This window comes from Phyllostomus discolor, chromosome 7 (assembly GCF_004126475.2).
Source record: "Phyllostomus discolor isolate MPI-MPIP mPhyDis1 chromosome 7, mPhyDis1.pri.v3, whole genome shotgun sequence".
Lineage (NCBI taxonomy): Eukaryota > Metazoa > Chordata > Mammalia > Chiroptera > Phyllostomidae > Phyllostomus > Phyllostomus discolor.
Window position 1 is genome coordinate 138,108,832 of NC_040909.2, and position 18,629 is coordinate 138,127,460.

General features: G+C 67.3%; 3 protein-coding genes across 4 annotated transcripts; all 3 read right to left on the bottom strand.

The window, feature by feature from the left end:
• Positions 1-1,253: 1,253 nt before the first annotated feature.
• LOC114514597 (ly6/PLAUR domain-containing protein 2-like) lies at positions 1,254-2,647 on the bottom strand. The gene is made up of 3 exons (XM_028533801.2): positions 2,543-2,647; positions 1,669-1,788; positions 1,254-1,480 (listed from the first exon to the last, which is right to left on the bottom strand). The coding sequence occupies exons 1-3, from the start codon at positions 2,631-2,633 to the stop codon at positions 1,290-1,292; spliced, it is 402 nt and encodes a 133-aa protein (XP_028389602.2). The 5' UTR covers positions 2,634-2,647; the 3' UTR covers positions 1,254-1,289.
• Positions 2,648-6,382: 3,735 nt separating this feature from the next.
• On the bottom strand, positions 6,383-9,031 carry LOC114514587 (ly-6/neurotoxin-like protein 1). Of its 2 annotated transcripts, XM_028533792.2 has the most exons (4): positions 8,884-9,031; positions 7,790-7,976; positions 7,471-7,572; positions 6,383-7,292 (listed from the first exon to the last, which is right to left on the bottom strand). In XM_028533792.2, the coding sequence occupies exons 2-4, from the start codon at positions 7,839-7,841 to the stop codon at positions 7,096-7,098; spliced, it is 351 nt and encodes a 116-aa protein (XP_028389593.1). In that variant the 5' UTR covers positions 7,842-7,976; positions 8,884-9,031; the 3' UTR covers positions 6,383-7,095. The 2 variants fall into 2 exon arrangements, with proteins under 2 accessions (XP_028389593.1, XP_028389592.1); XM_028533791.2 differs by having other exon boundaries at positions 7,471-7,976; positions 8,884-8,971.
• A 6,019-nt stretch (positions 9,032-15,050) lies between these two features.
• Positions 15,051-16,649, bottom strand: LY6D (lymphocyte antigen 6 family member D). Its single transcript, XM_028533606.2, has 3 exons — positions 16,575-16,649; positions 15,772-15,870; positions 15,051-15,582 (listed from the first exon to the last, which is right to left on the bottom strand). Exons 1-3 carry the CDS (start codon positions 16,624-16,626, stop codon positions 15,347-15,349), a joined length of 387 nt encoding a protein of 128 aa, XP_028389407.1. The 5' UTR covers positions 16,627-16,649; the 3' UTR covers positions 15,051-15,346.
• Positions 16,650-18,629: the final 1,980 nt, after the last annotated feature.

Sequence of the window (18,629 nt, forward strand, 5' to 3'; positions counted from 1 at the left end):
CGCTGACCCCCCGGTGACGCAGCGGGCACGAGCCGGGGCTTGTCCCTGTCACCCAGAACCCTGGCCCGAGGCCAGGAAGGCATCGCCTCGGTCCCCACCCAGCTGCTGGCCTTTGTGGCCCCAGCCCCAGGGCCTTGCGGTCCCATCGGGGGATGCCTGGGCCGGGTTCCCAGTGTGTTCCCACGGTCAGGTCCCGGGGGGCTTGGGAGGTCACACCCCAGACTCGGCCTGTGCCCCCAGGCTCCTGGTGGGGGTGGCGGCCCACGATGAGTGGGAGGGCCGCTCTGCAGGCCCCTGGGAGAGGGCAGGAGGTGGGACCCCCAGGACCCACTGGTGAAGCAGGTGAGTGGTAGGGACGTGGGCGGGGTCCCTGCTCCAACCATGTCCCCAGGCTCCCCAGACCCGGGCGGGGCAGGTGGCTGCAGGCGGTCGGGTTGGCAGCAGCTTTCGGCAGTGGCGGTGGCCCGGCCTTGTGGGCTGGGGCCGGCTGCGTGGGGCCGAGGGAGGGTTACAAGGAGACCAGAGGGAGGGGGTGTTTGCAAGGGCGAGATGGGGGTAGGCAGCCTGGAGGGGGCGCTCAGCTGCCTCTGTGTGCACTCGAGTGCCGAGTCCAACCCAGACTCAGGCCCAGACTGCCCTCGGGGGACAAGGGGCCTGGTGGGCGGTGACAGGGGAGATGGCCTGGAGCGTCTGGGGCTGGCCCGAGTCCGAGGTGAACTGAGGGTCCCCCCCTCCACACTGGGACTTGGGTTTCCCCGGGCACCTAGGGAGTGGGGTGCAGGTGGTGGGTGCTCAGGGACTCCCCCCGCCAGGCGCTCCTCTCTGCTCCCTGTTACATGAGGCGGGGGACCCGGCACTGCAGGCCCGACTGCGGCCCGTGGGGCGGGCAGTGGGGCGCTTCGTGGAGCTGTCCAGGGTCCTGGGCCACTTCTGCCCGCCTGGCCTGGTGTGTCCCTGTACCCACCCTGTCTCTCCACCGTCCATGGCCCTGCCACCTCCGAGGAGCCACGCGCCCCATGGGGACCCCCTTCCCAGTCAGGCCTCCGAACCCCCGAGGGCAGAGTCCCGCCTGGTCCGTGTGCCTGTCCCAGGCCCAGTGACCGTGCCCACTGCCACGGGAGGCAGGTGGGGACAGTGATGTGGGCTGGGGGATGCAGCCGCGGAGGCTGGGCAGGCAGGGACCCTCCCACCCCGGCGGGCAGCCCACGCGCAGAAAGGAGACCCGGAGGCTGGTGCAGGTGGGCAGGCTTCTTCGAGGCACTCGGGGTGGGGGGGTGGGGAGGGGGGCTCTAGAGGTGCAGGCTCAGGAGGGCGGCGAGGGCGAGGGCGAGGGCCGGGCCGCCCAGGGCGGGCGCCCCGTTGCACAGCTCGGTGTTGCAGCAGGACACGGGCCGCGTCAGGCCGATGCCGTCCACGTCCGAGGGCACGCACTTGCTGGCGCAGGACTTGGTCACGGTGGCGTCCCCCAGGAAGGGGTACACTGTGGGCACGGCGCCGGCATCAGGCAGGGTCCCGCCCCTCCTCGGCCCAGCCCCCTTCCTCCCCCAACCCCAGCTGAGCGCCCGCTGTGCACCAGGGCACGGGGGACCACGTGGGGATTCCTCGTGGGAGGGGCGGGGGCGCCACGGTGCCCCCGGGGGCAGCCCCGCCCGCCCAGCGCCCACTGACCCAGCTCCAGGGAGTAGAGTGTGGTCTTGCACACGGTCTCGTTGGCGCTGCAGGTGGCGACGGTGACGCAGCTGGACGCCCCCGTGGGCTCCGGGCAGCTGTAGCACTGCAGGGCCGCCGCTGGGCGGGAGGTGACGAGGTGTGAGTCAGGCGGGCCCCGCCCGGCCCAAGCCCTCGGTCCTGGGGGCCCAGGTTTGAGGGGGGCCACACCCCCCCAGCGCCCAGGTGCCCACTGGACGAAACCGTGGATGTCCCGGGGTGGCCTGTCCCCGAGGTGGGGACGGAGCGGCTTTGAGAGTGTCGGGGGCGGGCGGGCCGGCCGGCGCACCGGCAGGGCCTGTCCTAGCAAGGGCGGGGACCCAGCTGGCAGGCCGCTGCTGCGGTGCCCGCCCCCACAGGGTGCCCGGCGGCCCGAACTCGCCCAAGCAGCCCACCCACTCAGTGAGGCCAGGGGCTCCTCCACCCCCAACCCGCCCCCTGCTGGTGTCGCCAGGTCTCTGGCCAGCCTCGGCTCCCCTCCCCCTGGCCGGGCCCGGCTCCCTGTGTGGTTGACGAGGGGCCCTGTGGGGCTGGGGCGTCGCCCCCGTTGCTCCCTCGGGCCCTCGCCCCTGCACACGTCTGCCTTTGCCTCCCTCTGCCTGTCACCTGCCACCCCGACCCCCAGCAGCTCCCTGGCGGCCCCAGCCCTGCACCACCATGCCCTCATGGCACAGCCCCCGCCTGCCCTCGGGCCCCTCCGTGCCTCCCCGCCCCCTCCCTCTCTTCCCTCTCCTGGTGCCAGGCGGACCCCACTACTCCTCGGCCCCCCCTTTCTTCCTCTCCCTGCCCCACCGGCTGTCCCCTTGACCCTTGACCCTTGACCCTCGCCCCTCACCAGGCTCGCTGCAGGAAGCCAGCAGCAGCGCCAGCAGGACGAGCCTCGTCCCCCCCATGGTCCAGCCCCTGCGCTGCCGCTCCGCGCCCATCCTCGGCCTGCCCGACGGGTGCTGGACGCCCCACGCAGCGGCCAGACTGTTCAGCCGAGCAGACTGGCGGTCTGGTTTCCCGTGGGTGGCGGAGCTGTGGAGAGCCTGCCCCCACCCCGCCCACTGGGCCCCTCCCGCCTCCACCTGCACGGCCCACTTTTCTCTGGGGGGGACTTCTCCACCCCCTTCCCACTCCGCCCCTCCCTGCCCCTCCCGTGACCCCCTCTTAGCCTCTGGGAGTTCTCATTCCCCCAGAAACTCCCCCTGGGGCCCTTCGCCCCCCTCCGCCCCAACCACCCTGCACAGCCTGTGCCTGGAAGCCCACCCCCCAGGCTGCCTGGGAGAGGGGCAGGGGTGGAGACTCTCCCACCGCTCCCCCCATTCCTTCCTTGGGTCCCCACTTCCGTCTCCAGGGCAGGTTCCTGGTTCTGTGGCTCTGGGTCCAAGTCCCCCAGGGGCCGGCCGCCTCCCCCTTCCTCTGCGGTGGTGGCAGGGGGCGGCGTGCAGTGACAGGGCAGGTGGCTGCCTGGACGACCGGCGCTCGGAGGCTTAAGGAGACAAAGGAAGAGTGCTGGGTCGATGGAAAGGCCCCCGGGGGGGGAGGGGCCAGGGTCCACTTGGGGACGCTAATCCTGTCGGCCTTGATCTCTAGTGGGGCCGCCCCCAGGCAGGGCCCCACTGGCCCCGCTGCAGGTGTGGAGGTTGCTGGGGCGGCCCTTAGCCGGGGCTCAGACGGGAGAACAGCGAGAATGTGAGCCCAGAGTCGGGCGTCGCTCCAGCCACCGCCTCCCCACCCCCCTGGGGTGCCCGCACCCCGAGTTGCCCCAGACTGTGCCCGCCTGCGACCCTGTCCCACGCGGCATTGAGCCCCACAGACGCTGGAGCAAACCCGGGGCGGGGTAGCAAATGCAGCCCGGGGCTGAGCAGAGTGGTCAAGGCCACGGTCTCCCTGGGCTGAGCCAACTCACACGGGGCCCCATCGCGCAGCCTTCGGAGTTGCGGACCTCTGCCTCTCCAGGGAACCCCCGGGGAGCCCTGAGGGTCAGGGACCTGCTCTGCGCCCAAGACTGGGAGGGCCCGTGCCTCGTGGGCGCTGGTGGGCACCCAGGTGCCTCCGCTCCGCAGCTGGGGGTCCCGGCCCTTGCGCTGCACCGTGGTGCGGGACTCAGGCTCCTGGCCGCGGCCGACAGGCAGGCCACTGCGGGTGCTGGGTGACCGGGGCAGCCAGCCTGCCCGGCTTCACACTCACACTTCCCCTTGCTGGCTGCGGGCGGGCGCTGACACAGGTGAGCTAAGTGGATTAGACAGCGGCCACACACACCCTGGGTTCCTCCCCGGCTGGCCGGCCCACCCCTTTGGGTTCCTTTGTTGCAGCCCAGCCCGGCCCAGTCCCGGCTCGCAGGGGCCCCTCCCGCACTTTCCACCCGGAGCACACCCCTGAGCCGACCCTTTCTGCAAAGTTCAACGGTCTGCTGGGGGTGAGGGGAGCCGTGGCCCCGCCGGGGCCCGGGCCGCCTCTGTCTAGGGGTCACCTGTGTGCTGAGAGCCGCCATCCCACCTTCCCTCGCCTTCTCCACAGCGTTGGGGCTCGGCGTTCAGCTCGCACCTGGGGCCGGGTCTCCGTGAGTGACCAGGGCCAGGGCTCCTGGGCGTCACGAGAAAGACATTTGATCCTGTGGGAATTTTCGGTGTGTTTATTTGAGCCCAACTGAACGCAATGGCCGGGAAGCAACATCTCAACGGACTGAGCAATGCTGCGGAGAATGGCGGCTTCGCTCCTCATTTTCTACGTTTTCTGTTCTTTTACCACCTTATTTTCCACACCACAGTCCAAGGAGGAGACGAGGGTTACACGAAACCCACGGGTGACAGGGAGGCGGGCGAAAGCAAGGTGGGGGGCCCTGGGATTGGGTGAAAGGTGAGACACACAGTTCTTTGATGCAGGAGGGTGAGGGATAGTTAACAGTCAGCAGTTAACACGATACTGCCCGGACTGGTGTGGCTCCATGGGTTGGGCACTGGCCTGCAAACCGAAAGGTCACCGGTTCGATTCCCGGTCAGGGCACGTGCCTGGGTTGCGGTCCAGGTGCCCTGATGGGGGCAGCCAATTGATGTTTCTCTCCCTCCCTTCCCCTCTCTCTAAATATAAATGAATAAAACCTTAAGTAAGAAACAATGAGAGGATCTGTGGTCTCAGCCCTGGTGCGGCGGCTGCACCCATCCCTGAGACTGGCTGGCACAGATGCAGGGAGACGGCAGGCGGGTCCACCCAGGTCAAGATCGGGGCACAGACGGCCCTTTGTTAGGGACAGGTGCCGGCGTGGCACATGGCTACCCGCCGCGAACTGCTCTGAGATCCTGCGTGTTCACTTCAGACCGGCCTGCGTGGTTACTTTCGGTCTCTGAGTGTCTCAGGCCGCCCGCAGGCCCCCCTGAGCTGGTCAGGTTGATGTGTGGCCCCTTTCCTTCCACATGTGAGTGACCGGTGTCAGGGCTCAGAGTGTGACCAGCGTCGGGGTGTGCCCAGCGGGGCCTCCTGCCCAGCCCGCCTGTGGGGTGGTCTCCTGCAGCCTCCGGGGAGCCCCAAGTAGGCGCGAGGTGCCGGGCCTGCGCCCTGCTCACTGTCGCCCCCTGGGGGGCGCCGGGCAGAAAGGGTCTTATGCCGCTGCTGGCGGTGGAGGAGGCCTCCCTCCGAGGGCAGCTGCGGAGCCCACTTCCTCTCAGTCAAACTGTGCCGCGCGGACGAGCCCCCGTGGACCCGCGGGCGCTTTGCCGGCTCGCAGTTTGCGCTGAAATCCTGCTGCCTGGAGGGCCCGGTCTGCGCACGCGCCACCAGCGGGGGGAGCAGGCGCGCTGCGAGGGCGGAGGATCCCCGAGCGCTGCGGGGGCCCTTGCTCGCGCCCCCTTCCCCGGCGCTCCACCCCTCCGGTTTCCCGGAGCTGACCGAGGCGAAGACTACCTTGCGGGCAGGAACTTCGCGCGAGACCCGCCGGCTCTTCAACGGGAGCCATGCGGGACAGTTTACCCCCCAACTCAGAACCCTGCACCACTTGATCAGGGTCCTTCCCCCGCCCTCGCCGAGCCCCGCGGTGGGAGACCCGCCTTCCACCGGCTCTCCAGCCTCGGGAGCGCGGACTTCCTCGCTCCAGCGCGGGATGGCCAGGGCGGCCGGCCTCCGGGGCCACGGCCAGCTGACCGCGCCCCTGTTCTGCCGGCATCGTGCAGCGAGTCAGCGCGGACGGCGGTCACCGCAAGCGAGGGTGCAGAGGTGCAGTCCGGGCAGCGCCGAGTCCCGGTGCGACCCTCCAGGATTCCTCCCCTCCCACAGGCCCGACCCCCAGGACGCTCGCCGGCTGCCCGAGGCTCTCTAACCACCTCTGCCCTGGGGCAGGGTCCCAGTTCAGCCCCCTCGTCTCTGACTGCGCTCCGTGTGGCTCGGCTGGGCCTGGAAACCAGACCTGGGGTGGCCCATCACCCTGCTCCCCGCCCTCCCGGCCCAAAATAGCCCGGCGTCAGTTCTCAGGCCCAAGCAAATATAGTCCTGCAGGCCTGCCCAGCCCCGCCTCTGCATCAGCAGAGCCCCTGGCAGGCGGAGGGGGGCAGCCCCAGGGTTCGGCTGAGCAGGTAGGGACGGACCCCTCCCCAGACCAGGACTCGGCCTCTGGGGCTGGAGGGGCCTGGCAGGCGGAGGACCCCGCCCCCTAGTTAGGGAACTCCAAGGCGCCTGGGTGCTCCCCACCAGCAGGAAACCTGGTTGTCCACATGGTTTTATTTACTTACAAGCGAAGGGGATGTTCTTCACACCCAAAGCTGGGCGCCCTAAGGGAGCCCTAGCCACAGCCTGTCCACTCTGGTTAGTGACACGGGGTGAGGGGGGGGCTTCCTCTGTGCGTGGGCCGCACTACTCAGCTGCGGCGGGGGGCGCTCGTCTGTAAAACGCCGGGCTACATCCCTCCCACACTGAGCAGGAGCGGCACTCAGGAAGAACCTCCAGAGCTCGAGACCCTCGCCTACTCGAGACGCCAAGTCCAGCACTCCTGCCCGGACAACTGGGGGACAAGGCCTCCCTCCCCTGGCCCTCAGGCCACAGTGGCCCCCAGGGCTGCCGGGGAGGCGGGGCACATCTCCCTGCCAGCCTAGCCGGTGCTCCTTGGCTGCCTGGGACCCCCGCACATAGCGCACTTCCCTGCTGGGTGGGGCAGAGGAGGACCACACTCTCCCACCACGACTGGCCGCCTGCGCGAGGCCCAGTGCCACGGGAGCCTTCCGAAATGGGAAGGTCTCGGCCTGGGACAGAGGCCCCTTCGTAGCTCAGAGAGGTCAAGGGTCCTCTTGCAGACAGCCCTGGCTGTGGCTGAGGGGGTCTCCGCGGGGCAGAGGGTGGGCAGGGCGAGAGGGCGGGGACGCGCCTCTCAGAGCTTTGTCCCCGAGTGGGTCCTGGGGAGGGAGGGCAGGCAGGGCTTCAGAGCAGGCCCCAGAAGGTGGCCAGGAGTATGGGGGCCAGGGCCAGGGTCCCCGGGACGGCCAGGCCAGCCCCGTTGCAGAGGTCGTACTGGCAGCAGGCGGTGGTGGAGGCGTGCTTGGAGTAGCCGTCGTACACGGTCTCGAAGCAGCTGGTCACACAGGACTTGCTCACCTTCATCCTGGTCGGCGTGTAGTCTGCAGAGGGCAGGGGGCTGGCTGGGACCCGGAGGGGCCACCACCTGCCCCAGGACGGCCCACCCCCGGCATGCAGGGCCATTAGGGCAGCTCCCCCTCAGCTGGGGGCCCCCAGGAAGGGTCCTGGGGCAGGTGGGAGCCTCCCCAGGAGGCCCGTGAAGCCCCCCCACCGACTCACAGGTGCGTGTGGTCATGCAGTAGCTGACCATGGCCGGGCAGTGCATGGGCTTGAAGCAGTTCTCCCCATTGTAGGTGCACACGTGGCAGTCCAGGGCCTGGGCTGGGCGTCCGGGACGGGGTGAGGGGGGCGCAGGGGTCACAGGACAGGGAGAGGCCTGTCCTGAGACCCGCCGGACCCCCTGGTCCCATCGCCTTCCGCAGGGCAGAGGAGCGGAAGGAGCGGGGGTCAGCGGGCCTTCTGGCCTCTGCCCACTGTCAGCCCGCCGGCCCGCCCACAAGCGTGGTGGGTTCATCCCTCCCTCCTCCACCCATCTCACCCAGAGGCAGGCCCACCAGGGCCACCAGGACTAGGGCGAGCAGGGGCGCCATGGCCGGAGGCGAGAGAGCACAGTGGGTGCAGGGAGTGGGCAGCGGCGGGTCCTCGCTTCCACGCAGGTGAGGCTGGGGCAGGGCACAGGCTGCCTGCCCTCCGGGAGCCCCCGGTCTCCTGGTGGCACTGCAGCCCTGCACAGAGGGGGGGACAAGGAGAGGGCCTGGACCAGGGTGCCAGCGGACAGAGGAGCCCCCCACTCTGCAGGGCCCCGGGGCGGGGTATCCTGGGGGAGGAGTCTCGAGAAGAGAAGGGAGCAGGGCTGGGACAGAGAGCCCCCGCCTGCAGCGTAGAGGGCGGTGCAGACTGAGGGGCAGGCAGGGCAGGGGGAGGCTAGAGGGGCCCTGGGCACCAGGCCAAAGCCCACACTTCACCCAGGGCCTGTTCAGCAGGGTCCCACGGGAGCCTGGCACGCAGCCCACTCCTGCCCAGGGCCTGTGGGTGGGCTTTTCCTCAGTGTTCCCCAGTCTGCTTTGCTCCGGGGCTGCCCCTGCATGGGGCCCCCACTCCCTGCTACTTTGGGGCCGGCGGGGGTCCCCTCCGCCACAACACCCCCGGAGCCCTGCACAGGCTCTCAGGCCGAGAGCCGGCCACTGCGGGAGCTTGCGGCGGCCGTGAGCCACATGCAGCCTGCAGGGTGCATTTTGAATGCATTCCCGGAGGGCACTTGGCCAGACAGCAGGATGGACCGGCCAGTCTGGGAGTGCTGCGGGGGACGGAGCAGATGGCCCCCTTCCGGGTGGGGAGGGGTGTCTGTACTACGGCTCCCCGGCCTCCGCGGGGAGATTCCGGCCCCAGGCCCCAGGCCCCGGGGACCCAATCAGACTCCCGTTCCCGAGAACAGCTCCAGCTTCCACGACCCATTTCCAGGGTGTGGACTCGAGATGCCTAGGGCCTGAGTAAGGCCCCGCCTGCACTCCGCGCTTCCCGCCCCCTCCCGGGGACCCCGCCCCGAAGACTGAGGTGCGAAGCCGGTGGGTGTCCGGGTGACCTCCACCTTGACCTTCAGCGCGCGGAGGCTCCGCTGCGCCCGGGACTCACCCGCGGCCGACCGCCGGCCCCTCCGTGGGTCTGACAGTGCCGGCGTCGGTACGCCCGGAGAAGTCCGCTCCGGCCCTCGCCGGCCCCCGCACCGCGGCAGCTGGCCCGCCGCGCGTGAGCTCGCACAGGCCCCGCCCCGGGCCCGCCCCGCTGCTGGGCCCGCCCCCGGGCCCGGCCCGGACCCGGCTCAGGACCTCCTTCGGCCGCGCCCCCGGCCCACCCCCACGTCCGCCCCCAGCCCCAGCCCCGCCTCCCGCTCGGCGGGATCCAGCGCCCCCGCCCGCCCGCCTGCGGGCTCTCCTCCCCCGCGGGTACCGGGACCCCAGCGCTGGCGTCCCGACGCTGTGACGTCGCGGGCAGCCGGCCCCTGCCAGGCACATACGCGGCGCCGCGGGACACCCACTCGACCCTCGGGCGCACTGGCAGCGCCCTGACGCGTCCCGGGCCATTTCCACGGGGTCTGGCCCCGCCCTCTGCTTGCCTGGGTGCTGCCGAGGGTGCCTCGCCCACTCAGCCACGCCGCAGCCCTGAGTGGACCCTACGCCCACCAGCCGCCCCGCCCGTCATCCCTGCATTCGGGCTCACCGAGCCGCGGCGGGGCGCGGTGACTCTAGCAGCCGGCTCTGCACGCAAGGCAGCCGTCCCGGCCCCCCACCGCACCCTCCTCACCTGCTGTGCCGCCTCGGCCAGTCACCAGCACCTCTGGGCCTCACGCCGCGCACCTGTTCCGCGCTGACAAAGCGCCAAAGCAAGCCTTGGGCCCCTCCCACCGTGGCGATATCAACGCCAAATAATTTTTTCATGGCTGCACTAAAATTTAGCTTTTGTTCTGTTTTAGGCAAAATTTAAGATTTTCATGGGCCCTAAAACTTTTTACTTATTTATTTATTTATTTAAAGAGATTTTATTTATTTATTTTTAGAGTGGGGAAGGGAGGGAGAGAGGAAGAGAAACATCAGTGTGTGGTTGCCTCTTGCAAACCCCCCTACTGGGGACCTGGCCCACAACCCAGGCCTGTGCACTGACTAGGAATCGAACCTTTGCTTCACAGGCCAGCACTCAATCCACTGAGCCTCACCAGCCAGGGTATACTTTCTCTTGTTTAAATGTGAGAAATAAAATACAGACCCTGGCCTGTAGGCAGTTGGTTAGAGTGTCGTCCTGATACACCAAAGTGGCGGGTTCGATCCCCGGTTAGGGCACACGCAGGATCAACCAATGAGTGCACCAGTAAGTGGAACACCAAATCGACGTTTCTCTCTGTCTCTCTCTCCCTCTTCCTCTCTCTCTAAAGAAAAAGTAAAAATAAATCAATAAAAATTTAAATAAACCAATAAAAATGTACAGTCCTTTCAGAGAAAACAAGGACCCTAAAATTCCACCCCCCCTTTTTTTCCCTTTGAAAGAGATGCACCATTGGGGGGCCCCAGGCACTGCGCCTCCAGAGGTGAGCGAGCAATCCCCGGACAGACGGGGGGCCCTGTGCGCCACACGGTCCCCGAGAGGCAACTCCCCCAGGCAACGGCGTTCAGACCACGAGGGGCAGTGACCCTGGATGAGGGGAATCAGATGCAGGAGCCACGGGCCACGGCGGAGGACAGAGGACACAAACTGGGGGCTGCGGGGAGGTCAGGGCCGCTGGAGTTCACGGGGCGGGGCACAGGACAGAGAGCCGCCAGCGAGAGAGCTGGGGGCGAGCAGAGAGTCCCCAAGTCACCAGCTGAGTGCCCACCGGTGGCCCCTGAGGAACCTACCTGGCTGTTGGGGGAGGGGGGACGGTTCCCGAGTTCACACCGGCCTGGGAGGGGCCGGCCCGCGTGAGGGGAGGACAAACCTTGAATTAGGGGCCACTGGCAGAGCGCTCAGAGGGAGACAGCCTCCCTCCTGTGGCCAGCTCAGCGCCTCAGACCTCGCCCGGTCCCACTCACAGAGCTGAAGCCCAGCCCCACCGAGCCGCACTACGTGGTTCACGCACCCGGCTACAAAGCAGAGGGCGTCAGGGTGGCGGAAGAGAGAAAGGGCCAGGTGTAGGCTGTGTTTAACCAGAAAGGAACCACTGCACTCCCCGAACACAGATGGGCCACAAGCCGAAGGCTGGAAAGGGGTTTCCCGGGCTAACACCCACGGAAAGAAAGCAGCAGTGACCGTGTTAACGCGACGCAGAGTGGGTTTTAGCAAAGAACACAGCTGGGTGAAAGAGGGGCATTTTGTAACCACAAGGCTCAGTTCTTGGGGGCCATAAGGATCCTCAATGTCTGTGCGCCCAGCTGAGCTCCGGAAGACACACAGCCAGAAAGCGTGCTGGGGCGGGAAGGAGAAAAATAGAGTGCAGGGCTACAGGCAGGGGTCTCCACTCCGGTTTCGGGGAGCCCACCGAGGCGCACGCACAGACCCTCAGAGAGGATAAAGGGGGCGTGAGGACACGCACTCCCTCACCTTGACCTGCTCCGCTGGGGTTCCGCTGACCCTGGAACAACGCAGGGGGACAGGGGCGCAGGCCCCCCGGACGGTGGAAAATCTGAGTGTAACTCACGGTCAGCCCTCGGCATTCGAGGCCGGCGCGGTCCAAACGCGTGCTGTTCAGGGGTCACTGGCGAGACAAGGCAGGTCCAAAAAAGGAAAGGAATGATATTTTACAGAGAAAAAGGGGACAGTGGAGAGAGGCTGGTTTGCGTGAAAGTCCGTGGGAGGAAAGCGCACTTCCCCGATTTGTCACTGGCCGAGTTGCTGGGCGGTCAGTTTCCGGTGGGGGATGCCGCCGGCGTCTCTTCCCGTTGAACCTGTCACTGAGGGTTCTTTCCCGCTGACGTTTCCTCTCTCGGGCTGTGATTGACGTGTCTGCTGGAGCTGCCGCGCGTTGGTGTGAGAGCGCCCCCTTCTGGCCCCCGATGACATTTTAGTAGGGTTTCTTTCTTTTTCTTTTCTTTTTTCTTTTCCTTTCTTTCTTTTCTTTCTTTCTTTCTCTTTCTTTCTTTTCTTTCTTTCTTTCTCTTTCTTTTCTTTCTTTCTTTCTTTCTTTATTTCTTTCTTTCTTTCTTTCTTTCTTTCTTTCTTCTTCTTTCTTTCTTTCTTTCTTTCTTTCTTCTTTCTTTCTTTCTTCTTCTTTCTTTCTTTCTTTCTTTCTAAGACTATTTATTTATTTAACCCTGGCTGGTGTAGCTCAGTGGATTGAGCGCGGGCTGCGAACCAAAGTGTTGCAGGCTTGATTCCCAGCCAGGGTACATGCCTGGGTTGCAGGCTATAACCCCCAGCAACCGCACATTGATGTTTCTCTATCTCCCTCCCTTCCCTCTCTAAAAATAAACCCTCCAGTGAACCCTACGAAGCACTTAAAAAAATATTTATTTATTTATTTATTTTTAGCGAGAAAGGAAGGGAGGGAGAAAGAGGGAGAGAAACATCAATGTGTGGTTGCCTCTCACACGCCCCCTTCTGGGGACCTGGCCCACAACCCAGGCATGTGCCCTGACCGGGAATTGAACCTGCAACCCCTTTGGTTCACAGGCCAGTGTTCAATCCACTGAGCCACACCAGCCAGGGCTAGTAAGGTGCCTTTTAGTCACTTTCGGTCTCAACAACTTCTGCAACAAGAACAAAAAAGGCCAATCAAACCCAAAGTGAGCAAAATAAAGAAAATAAAATAGGGCAAAAAAGTCAATGGAACAAAAACAATAGAGAAGACCATTCAACCCAGAAGTCGGTTCTCCGAGAACATCATGAGCACGAAGCCCTGCGCCAGAGGGACGGGGAGGAGGGGAGTGGGACTCACCAGCAGCACCAGGAGGACGAAGAGGACACCCCAACAGGTCGTCGTGATGTCAAACGGACAACAAGGCGGAAACAGAAAAAGCAAGCACGGCGAGGAAGCATCGTGGATACTGGGCTAGCCAGCTTGTAGCTTCGCTGACTGGGGCCAGCTCCTTCAGAGACACAGCCGGCAATAGAGGGGGGGACCCCAGTGGGTTTTATGAACAAATTGTGGTGCTGTTTTTCATACAGACAACGGCAAACTTTCTTTTCCCCATCCTCATTGCAAGCTGATGATCCCGCTGTCTTTCGAAGTACTTGAAACTGTAGCTAGCCATCTTCCCACAAACAGTGACCTCTCCAGTGAACCCGACGAGGCACTTAAAGGAAGAGAGCACCAGGGTCACGCGGCCCCACCCAGCAGCTATGGGACGTGGCCTGTCCGGCCGGGATGCCTGCACCCCACCCTGCCCCCCTCCCCCGTGCCCGAAACAGGCTCAGTCTTCCAGGGGAGCAGCTACAGGCTAGCACCCCCTGTAAACACAGAGTGTCCTGAACAAAGCGACCCCCTCTGGCCAGCCCCACCCCCCTGCCCCCCCTCCAGCCGAGGGGTTGGGTAGCCCTTCTTCTTCGTGCACCCCGTCTCCAGCCTGCTGCCCGGGGTAGGGGGAGCCAGTTGGCACCCTGGATGCACTCGATGCCCCCGTCTTGAGCTGGACCAGCACGGAGTGCCCTCCCTCCCCGGGGTGCTGTCCCCGCCCTCCCCCTACTGGCAGAAATGAGGAGCGGTCTGTGGCCTGCAAGTCCCTGGGTCACTGGCCACTTGGACCCCCCTGTGGGCCCAGAGAGTGTAGCAGGGGCTCCTAGAGGGCAGCCACTCCCTGTGGGCGGGCTCCCCCCAGTGTCTGACTCTGCAGGGGCCGCAGAGGGGGGGTTGGCCCAGGCCCTGCCCTCAGGATGCTCCTGTGGCCGTGCGGGCGTGCGGCAGAAGCTCACAGCCCCTGGGAGCGCCAAGGGGAGAGAAGCTGGCCGCCCTGCAGAGAGGGTTTCGGGGCCCCAAGCTCAGGCACAGGGGACACTGAGGGGCGCTGGTTTCCAGGGGGTACCAAGGCACAGGGAGGAACCGGAGGTTCTGGGAGTGCAGTGCTGGGTTCAAGGTCACCGGTAAGAACAAGGTGGGAGCCAGGCGGCCCTCGGCAGGTGGAGCTCAGAGGCAGAGCGGTGGGGGAGGGGCACGCAGGGCTGGGTGGGCCGCCCTCCGGGGCGGGGTTCCATGGTGGCAGCGGAAGGACTCGCGTCACCGCTGCACTCACAGAGGTCCGGAGCCTCGGGGCGTCCCCCCAGGGCTGCAAGGAGGGACTCAGCTCACCAAATGTGGGGACTACGAGGTGGGCGCTCGTCCCAGGCTCAGCAAAGGCCACTGACCCCTCCACACCAGCTGCCACCCCTCCACGGCCACAGGGGTGGGGGTGCCACAGGCTTCTCAGGCCAAGGGGCCAGCGGGTGGGAGGGAGTCCGGGCTCTGACCACAGGGGCGGGGGGGAGTATTGTAGCTGCTCCGGAAGTGGGGCCGCCACCCACTCGGAGTCCTCCCGGAAGAGAAAGGCCACTTGCTTGGGCATCGGTGGGATTCTGGGTGCTCACAGAGGTGCACTGATTCAGGGTGCTCAGAACCCAGGCAGAGGGCCCAGAACCCGGAGCATGGGCTCAGAACCCGGAGAGTGGGCCCAGAACCCAGAGAGAGGGCCCAGAACCCGGGCAGAGGGCCCAGAACCCAGAGCGTGGGCCCAGAACCCGGGCAGAGGGCCCAGAACCCAGAGCGTGGGTCCAGAACCCGGGCAGCCGACTCGGATCTCGGTCCTCCGAGGCTGGGCCCTTGCTCGGCCCCCAGCCCCCAGTGGTCTCACACTTGCTCACACTCAACTCACACTCACACACAGACACACCGCTCTCTCCCCTGGGGCGAAGGTGGTCGAGGGGAGGCGGGGTGACCTGCGGTACCAGACCCTCCCTGGCCGTGCTGGAGCGTCTGCGTGGTTCCCAGTCGCTGCTGGGCCTGGGGCCCCACAGGCAGCCTCCCCGGAGACTCGGGGACCGGGGTCTGGAGGTCGCTCGGGGGCAGAGGGGTCGCCCGTCCTCCCTGAGCGCTCCGTGTGGGAGGGGCCTGACCTCCTGGGGGGGCCTCAGAGCCCCTCTGCCCTGCGCTCCTCCTCAGGCCTCCCCCCCAGCAGCCTTCCCCTCCTCCCCCTTTCCCTCCCCTCCCTCCTCCTCTTCCTCGGGCGTGGGAGGCGGTGCCTGGGGAGGGCCAGGTCCCCTCTGAGGGAAGCAGTGGCATTCCAGGCGTGGCTGGCTCTGGAACTTGGGGTCCTGTGTGGCCGGATTTCCCCCGCCCCCACTCCTGGAATCGCACACACAGGACCACACTGGTTCTTAATCATTTATTCCTCTGGAGTTCCGACTAAAAAAAAAAAACAAGGAAACCAAACAGGACGGATATGAAAGCGGCAGGGGTCAGAGTGCCCGTCCCCACCCTCCCCGGCCCAGGGAGCTGGGCTCTCCCCTCCTGGGATCCTGGGAGAGACAGGGGCGGGGCTCCCCGGCTCTGGCTGCCCACGGGGCCTGGCCCAGGCTCCTGAGGAAGCTGTGCCAGCCCAGGGGCCCCCATCACGGCTGGGGAGGGCCGGGGAGGGCCGGGGAAGTAGGACCTCTCCTGGGCTCACAGGCCGGGGGCCCAGAGGAGCGCGAGGAGGCCCAGGGCCAGCGCCAGGGGCAGGGCGCCGCTGAGGGGCAGGGCGCCGGCGGGTGCGCGGCTGGGCAGCCTCCGGTTGCACAGGTCTGTCTCGCAACAGTGGGTGTACGAGGCGCCGCTGCTGACCTGGCCGGTCTGGTGGGTGTCGGGCGTGCAGGCGTCCTCGCAGCTCTTCTCCACCAGGTTGCCCTTCAGGGCGTCCACTGTGGGCGGCCAGCGAGGTCAGGCCGGGCCGCCGCTGGGCCCCACGCCCCGCCCAGCTGGCACCCACAGCACCCATCCCGGCCCCCGGCCCCTCTTGCCACCGCGACCGAGCCACCGCTGACATCACTGCCCCCCCCTCCCCGGGACGGCCCCCCGACCCCGCCCTGGGGGCGCCCGGGGTCACGCACCCTTGTGCTGGGTCTTGCAGTAGCGCGAGGAGGGCTGGCACATCTTCGGCCTCTCACAGTTGCTGGCGCTGGTGCACACGTGGCACTGCAGGGCCCGGGCTGGCGGGGGAGGGGGCGTCAGGGGCTCGGCCGGCCCCAGGGAGGCCGCTCAGGGCCGCAGGGAGGCCCGGGGCCCCAGCTGGACAAGAGCTGCCCGCCGCCCTTTCCTTGGGCCGGTGCCTGCAGAGGCCCCCCCGGGCCTGCCAGGGCTCCCGTCCCGCACAGCCTCAGCAGGAGAGAGGCCACAGGCTCTGTCCACTGGGGCCCCGGGACCGGAGCAGGGCACGGCTAGAGGGCCGGTGGGGAAGTGGCTCACAGGGGGTGCCTTGCAGACCCTTCTCCTAGGCAGCCTGGAGAGCCAGAGGGCTGGGCGTTTGCCAAGGCCCCCGCCCCAGGGGCTGGGCCCCTCCGAGGACCTGGGGGTGACCCGGGGCCCCGGGTTGCCTGCTTGAGCCTGTGGGGAGAATGCCTGTCCTGGGGGGCTTGAGGACCGGGAGGGGCAGGGGCCAGATGACCCTGTCTTCCCCGGGGGGCGTCTGGAGACAGCTGCACTCGCGCCGCCTCGCAGAGCGCGGAGCCCTGGGGCGGCCTGGGGTCCTCCGGCTCTAAACTCGGGGGCCTGATTCCACTGAGTCAGGGTGTGGGGCGTGGTTCTAAGGTCCGAGTCCGGAGCACCCTGCGGTCCCGGGGTCCTCTGAGCCTCAGAGTCCCCAGCTCCGGGCTCCCGGCGCCGCTCGCGCCCCGGCCCCCGGGCCGGCCCTCACCTGGGCCAGTGGCCGCGGCCAGCAGCAGGAGGAGCAGCAGGACCGTCTTCATCTCGCTGCGTCTGCGAGATAGCAGCAGGGCCCCTCCTCCCTGGAAACTTATAGCTTTGGCGGAGGCTGGTGGGAGGGGCGGGCCCAGTGGGCAGCCGGCCAGGCAGGGACATTCCAGCGGAACTTACCTCGTGCCCACGGGCCCTCCCAGCAGGCAGGGGTCTGCCAGGCCGCCTCCCTCGGGCTGAGGGAGCTCCTGGCCAGAGCCCCCACCCCCCCGCCCTCTGTCCACCCCTGGGTCACCTGGTCCTCGTCTTCCACGGGCCCCCTGGCCTTCCCCGCCCTCAGACAGGGTCAGGGGTGGGGTCTGGGCAGGTGCCTTGGGGTGCCTAGGGCTGTGCCCACCCCCGGGTGGGCAGCAGGAGGCTGCTGGCCTTGCCTTCCGGGGCTCTGGGCCCAGGGTCACTGGGTCGACCCTGGCAAGGGGCTCCAGGGAAGCCCTGTGTCCTGCTGGGGTGCCAGAGCTCGGGGTGGTGAGGGCCAGTGGGCAAGGTGTGGCTGCTGGGTGTGCCCGCAGAGAGGCGAGCCGGGGGGTCCAGCACTGGTGCGGGCGGGAGTCAGGGGGATGAAGGCGGCAGGACGGGGGCACAGGGTTGACCCCTCACTGTGGGGCTTTCACGAGCGGCTGCCTTTGCCAGCCTCGGGGCCATCGCTCTCTGGCCTCTGCTCTGGTCCCCGCGAGACAGCAGCCCCTCCGGGCTGGCACCGGAGACCTGGGGTGTGTGTGTGGGGGGGATGCTGGCTCCGAGCCAGCCCTCTGAAACCGCAAGACAGAACAGGAGGCCCGGCCTCTGAGCACAAGCCCCCGCCCTGGCCCCTCTCCCTCCCTCCCTCCCCTTGGGTTTCCTTCCTGCCAACGGCCCCCGGATCACAGCGCGGCTCTGCTGCACCCGCAGGGCCAGGCGGGGGCCTGGTGCGTGCCAGCAAGGACCGTCGGGGCCCTGGGGGGCGGAGCGCGCCACCGCAATGCTTCATGCCGTCCTCCCAGAAGGGGTTCCCAGAGGCAGCCCTGCAAAGGTGCAGGGTGGTGTGGGGGTGCCTTCGGGACGCTGGGGGAGCTGGATGGAGGGGTGCAGGCAGGAGCTCGGGAAGGCTGCCGGCGTTGCCGGCCCCAGACTCCTGGAGGCTTGTTTAAGGCGGTCGGGGTCTCGCTTAATGAGGCAGATATCGCGGGGGTCCCCATGTCCTCACCCAGACAGAAAAGGTCACCCCACGTTCCGAGGCCTCCCGAGTCCCTCAGGCACAGCCACGCAGGGGCGGGGCGGGGCGGGGCGGGAGCATGCCTGAGAAAGCAGGGCTCAGGGCTCAATGACGGGGTGCTGAGTGGCCCAGGTGGGGGGTGCAGGTGGGGGGAGGGTGACTCACTGGGGCCAAGGGGCAGGGAAGCTGCTGGAGTAACAGGTTTGGGGGACGGTGGGGCCGCAGGGCTCAGGGCTGCCGGGCGGGAGCAGAGGTCTGGGTGGGAGGCAGCGGAGCGGAGGGGAGGCGGCGGCTGGGTCCCCGCTGCGAGGGAGGAGGTGTTTCTCCGCCCCTGGCGGAGCGGCCCCGGGGGTGCGGCGGCCCACCCTGGGGGCTTCCCAGCAGGAAAGTCACCGACAGCCCCAGACACAGTTCCCTTATGAGATAAAGCGTGCGAATCCGGCAGCGGCAGGCACTCTCAGAGATCTGGAGTGCAGCCAGGAGGGCTTCCTCAGGTGGTGACCTGACCGCCGTCCTGGAGGCAGGATTTAGGGGGTTCAGGGTTCAGGGAACAGAGGAGCGGCCGCACACGACCCACTCCCGACACCTTTTCACTGGTCAGGGACCAAGGGCCGGAGGAGGCCCAGCTGGGGCCAGGTCCCTGGGGAGTGGGGCGGGACCCAGCACTTCCCTGTTGGCACGGCCCCTCCCCCACTCCTCCCGAGAGAGTTACCACTTTCCAGACCCCACGCCCTCTCCTCCAGCCAGGGCGCCCACCCCGCCCCCAGGCCGGGCTGCACCACAGACCACAGCGCTGGCAGCAGG